General features: G+C 41.2%; 1 protein-coding gene across 1 annotated transcript in view; it reads left to right on the forward strand.

The window, feature by feature from the left end:
* ABCB1 (ATP binding cassette subfamily B member 1) overlaps nt 1-5,793 on the forward strand; it is a 69,541-nt gene that overhangs the window by 25,870 nt on the left and 37,878 nt on the right. Inside the window, 3 exon segments of the mRNA XM_025193704.1 lie at nt 2,963-3,088; nt 3,252-3,455; nt 4,755-4,925. Of these exon segments, the coding sequence (XP_025049489.1) occupies nt 2,963-3,088; nt 3,252-3,455; nt 4,755-4,925 (501 nt within the window).

The raw sequence follows: 5,793 nt of genomic DNA on the forward strand, positions 1-5,793 counted from the left end.
GTTCATCTTGGAGTCCACTAGGACTCCAAGATCCCTTTCCATTTCCGTGCCACCCAGCAGGTCATTCCCTAGGCTGTAGGTGTGCTGGACATTTTTCCTCCCTAGGTGCAGCACTTTGCATTTCTCCTTGTTGAACTGCATTCTGTTGTTCTCTGCCCACTTGTCCAACCTGTCCAGGTCTGCTTGCAGCTGTTCCCTGCCCTCCAGCGTGTCCACTTCTCCCCATAGCTTTGTGTCATCTGCAGACTTGGACAGAGTACATTTCACTCCCTCGTCCAAGTTGCTGATGAAGACATTAAAGAGTATCGGTCCAAGGACCGAGCCCTGCGGGACCCCACTGCCCACACCCTTCCAGGTTGAAACCGACCCATCCACCACGACTCTCTGGGTGCGACCCTCTAGCCAATTCGCCACCCACCGGACTGTGTAGTCATCCAAGTCACAGCCTCTTAATTTGTTCACCAGTATGGGGTGGGATACCGATACTCATGCCCCAGCCAGCCCGTCAACATTTACATGTACATTTCTGCAGAGTTAAGTACTCTGCCATATGATAATATGATCCCCAACAGTACTCTTTTACAGCAGAGCTGGTTAATTTGCACCTTAATACTAGCGCACATGTAGACAGAGATACTTTACTGCAGAGATAATTAGCTAGCCACTCAGTAAAGTGCCTGTGTAGATGCACCCTCTGATATGTGACTTCCGTTGGCCTCAATGAAAATTGGATAAAATGCTGGTGTTTAAGATTTACATCAATGCATATATACATGGATTTAGGTTTCCCACTTCTATTCCAGAGATAATCATTTTAGGACTATGAAATAATCTGTTTGTTTCTGTTATTTCATCTAAGTAGGAATGATGAACAGCACTGATTTCTGTGCAGGTCTAATGCTTTGAGAGCACTGTTAAATGACTTACAAGTAATCCCTGCCTAGCAAAAGTAGTAAAGCTAAAGCATAGAGTATAATCAATAACCTTCATAACATAATAAAAATTGGACCTAACCTTTTATCTACTCAAGTAAAACTATTCTGTGCCTTGTACACTTCTTGAGTAGGAAAGCAGTATGCTTCAGCTTTACTTCTGTGCAGGACAAAGGGTCAGATGCAATGTCGACTGAGGTCAGTGGGGACCTTTAATGTTCACTTAAGTTTCCTTAGGTTTTAAATTAAACTATTTGTTAATTTGACTTGTACCAATTGGAAGCCTCTATTCAGTTGTCTTTCAAGTGTAAAGAATTTCCATAAAAATATCTGCAGAATAAAAGACCTTTAACAGCACTGAGAGATAGATCATGGATTTAGGGTAGATTATTTCCTTAATTTTCAGATGTTACAGAATCACAGAAAAGTAGGGCTGGTAACCTCATGAGGTCATCTAGTCCAACCCCTGCTGAAGGCAGGGTCACTCCTGTCTAAATCATTCTAGTCAAGTGTCTGTCTAACCATTCACTTGACCTAAGCCTTTATCTCAAAAAATGTATTAAGCTGCTAGAATTTTTAACTTGGGGTCTATGTACACAATAGCATTCAGAAATGTCAGGGCGAGTCGAACAAAGGAAAGACAATAATATGCTTAAATTAAAGTTAAAATCCCATGTAGATGTTCTCATTCAAGAGTTAAATGGCATTATTCAGGGTGTCCTGATCTGGCCCCAGTGCCATGCGATTCAGCCCACAGGGTGGCTCACAGGTTTGAAGATTTGCTGCCTGGTGCCAGAGGGCCAACCAAGGCTGTGCTGGGCATAATCTTGGTGTGCAGACTCAATCTGGCCCACAGACTGGTCCTGCACCATTCATCTAGCTCACTAAGGGCCACTGCTTTAGTCTGTAACAGCTTAACTCCTAGGGCATCTAATACATGCTGGGGGGTGGGATTTAAAATCAGAGCAACTCCGAAAAACTACTCTAATTAAAAGCACCCACAGTGTCTCATGTATTCAGCATCCTGCACTTCAAAATGGCAGTGGGAGCACTTTAACTAAAGCTCATTCAACAAACTTTAACTAAAGTGCCCCCACCACCATTTTGAAGCACAGAGATGCTGAATACATAAGATGTGGGGGCTGCTGCAGTGCACTAATTTGCATGCTCCAGAAGAGTCGATTAATTGAGTCTGCTCCAACATGCTGTAATTACAGAGTATCAGAGCAATATCCCCACATGTCTATGGGCACCCTTAGAGATCTAACTGGCAAAAGATTTCTCTCTCCCTTCCAGCATAGGTTTTAAGAGCTCTTGTTAATCCCTACAGTTGTAAGGTATACTGAGAGCTAAGAGGGTCTTCTTGTAGGCTGTTTTTCTTTTTTCACTACACAGAACCAGCAATGCTGGGAGCCTACGATTCTTTACCTTTGCTACATCAGTAGTTAAAGGAACCTTATTTTCTCCACTAGGAGGCAGAAGAGATTACATCAGCATGAAATGCAAAGCTCCACACCTATTGTGGGACAAAATGTTCCATTCCAAAGGAATTAACACAGAAGACCTGTTTATAGTGCAGTCAAATTCAAAAGTTCTAATTTGCATAAGAAAAATTAAAAGGACTTCAAAGGAAGAAGAGAAATTTTCCCTCCAGGGTTATATAAACAATACTGTATTACGTCCAAATACAACATATGTAGGTTCCACTGTAATTAATGTTCCCTATGACTTGCATGGTGAACGTTCATAAAAAGGGTGACCTTAACAAATGAGGATGCTCTATATACAGCATAACATCTAATACAGTATCTATATTATAAGTATTTTCGTATATTTGCAAGCATCTTAGTAGAATGTAAATTGATCCATCATGTAAATAGACTAAATTGTGAAATACACTGATTGGACAAAACTCTGCAGTAAACTTGAAAAATTCCGCTGAAATTACTAAAGTTTCTTAAGATTTACACAAACCTAAATGAAACCAGGTCTATGATGTTTCTATTGATTGGTTAAATTTTCTTATGTAGGTATTGAAAGGCTTGAATCTGAAGGTTAATTGTGGCCAAACAGTAGCCCTAGTTGGCAGCAGTGGCTGTGGGAAAAGTACAACAGTTCAACTGATACAAAGATTTTATGACCCTGAAGAGGGCAAGGTAAGACACCAGACCTGGGTGATTTATACATGTTTCCTTAATTAATGGGAGCATCATAATTGACACCTGGCAAATATAAAGGTCTTCCTAAACATTGTAGACATTAACCTTGCCAGAAGGCGATAACTTCGATTGGGACACTTACAGACATGTTTTTATTTAGATTACTCTTGATGGGCAGGATATTAAGACTCTAAATACAAGATATCTGAGAGAGATCATTGGCGTGGTGAATCAGGAGCCTGCCCTATTTGCTACAACGATTGCAGAAAATATCCGTTATGGCCGCGAAAATGTTACCATGGAAGAGATTAAAAAAGCTGTCAAGGAAGCCAATGCTTATGACTTTATCATGAAGCTACCTGATGTAAGTAAATCAGCATTTGAGAGCATCTGGCTTTGTTTCTTTCAATAAAAAGAAAGTGCTTTATCCCATAAGTCATTCTCATAAGGAAATTAAAAAAGGTGGTCTTCAATCATAGCTGGTTGAAAAAGGATACCAAGAGTCATTTGTAATGGTTCACTGTCAAACTGGAAGGTCATTTCAAGCAAGGTTCAGAAAAGACCTGTTCTGGGCCTCGTTCTAACAAATATTTTTTATTTACAATTTGGTTGATAGGATAAGCAGCAGACGTTTAAAGTTTGAACATTAGAGCAAGCTGGGAGAGGTTGCCATCAATTTAGATAACAGGATCAGTGCTCAAAGTTACCTAGACAAATTGGACAGATGCTCTGAAAATCAACAAGATTAAATTAATAAAAGAACGAAGTGCTCTATTTAAAGAGGAAAGATCAAACGCATCAACCAAAATGGGGAATAACTTGCTGGACAGCAGCGTAGTGAAAAATTAGCTGTGTACTGAAACTCAGTAAATGAGTCAGCAATGTGCTACTGTTGCAAAAAACCACAAAATTTAATTCTGGGACATAGCAGCATGAATGTTGTTTATTAGACACAAGTAGTAAGTATTGTGTTATATGAATGTGGATTCAGCTGAAACATCGTGTCCAGTTTAGGGGTGGGGAAATCCCATTTATTTATTCAATTTATATCCCCCGCTTCCCAACAAAGGCTCAGGGTAGCTTACAATGAGAACAGAATACAACAGAAAAATGACAAGAGAAAACAACTTTAAAGGGAACTAGAACATTAACCTAAAACAGAGACCCCCTAAATAATATGCAGACACACTAGAGAGATCCCAAAGGAGGACAGGAAGAATGCTAAGTTTACATAAAAGCAGGACCTTTGAAGGAAGAGTACAGGGATTGGGTTTGTTCAAGAGAAGCTGGAGGTGAGTGAAAAGGCTGATAAATTCTCCATATCCATTTGGAGGCTTCAAGAAGAAATTGGCTTAATATGCAGCCAAAAATTAGGCTGGGTGTTCAGAAAAAATATTTAACTAGTTATGGTGATGGAGCACTGAAACAGGCCGTGAAGGAACATGTAATAAAGTCTCCTATATTTGAGGTTTCCAATGAAACATCAGTTAGACCTTGTTTAGTGACACTGTCCCGCCTCACTGCAGGCAGTTAAACTAGATGATTTCTAGGGGCCGCCTTCTTACACTTCTGAGATTCTTTGACTGCAGACACTCAGATGAAGATATGCTCTGGCTTTACAGTTTATCATTGACAGTTCTGGAAACATTTTATTATCTTGCAGAAATTTGAAACTGTGGTTGGCGAAAGAGGGGCACAATTAAGCGGTGGTCAGAAACAGAGAATAGCAATCGCACGAGCTCTGGTTCGCAATCCCAAGATTCTACTCCTTGATGAAGCAACATCAGCATTGGATACTGAAAGTGAATCAGTTGTGCAAGCAGCTCTAGATACGGTCTGTATAGCTTTAAAACAAAAAGAATGACCAGGAACCTAGTAGTTAAACTTTCAAAATTTTGTGCAAATACATGCAAGAAATAAGTGCATCCATGATTTGTAAAGGAGGGAGCAGCAAGAGCAGCAACTGGCTCACTCTGGTCCCCATGCAGCCCAGGTGAGATAGAGACTGGAGGAAGGCTAAAAACTTGCCAATGTCTATCCCAAACAACCATGCAGTTGGTTCAATAATAGACATCACCCACAAAATGTCTTGCCATCTTCTGCAACTTGTGTATTGCCATGTGTATTGTTTTTACATTGGTCCTCTACTTGATTAATTGGGTTGAGGGTTGGCAGGCAAAGAAAATTATCTGCATCCCATAAACTGTTGTAGAAATGGTTGTGCAGGTACCTCCTGCAGTCGGGATGCATTCCACTGCTTCACTCATATCCCAACATAAGATTATATTTTTAGAAGCAAAACAGAGCTTCTTCAGTATTCACACTGTGTCTCTATCCACTGAAACCTTCGCCCAGTTTGAACTGTTAGGGACCTCTTTTAGCCACTTCCCTGCTGCTCCTTATAAACACAATGTAGTCCCAGGGGCAGCCATGACGTCCCCTGGTAGCTCCACAACTATGCCCTGCTCTTCCCCTAGGGTACCTTCCCTTCTCTCCTGCCATGCCTTGATAGAATAATACTAATAATGGCTGCCCATGGGCCTGTGTGTGGTCCCAGTCCAACTGGACTACCCACTGGGGTTTCATGGCACCCTACTGGTCTCTGTTATGCTCCGCCCAGGCCCCTTGCTGGGCCTCTCCATGACCGTGCTGCTGCCAGGCATCTGGAACCTTAGGCTAATTGTGGCTCTCATCCTTCCCTA

The sequence above is a fragment of the Alligator sinensis genome, unplaced genomic scaffold (genome assembly GCF_000455745.1).
Source record: "Alligator sinensis unplaced genomic scaffold, ASM45574v1 scaffold1588_1, whole genome shotgun sequence".
NCBI lineage: Eukaryota > Metazoa > Chordata > Crocodylia > Alligatoridae > Alligator > Alligator sinensis.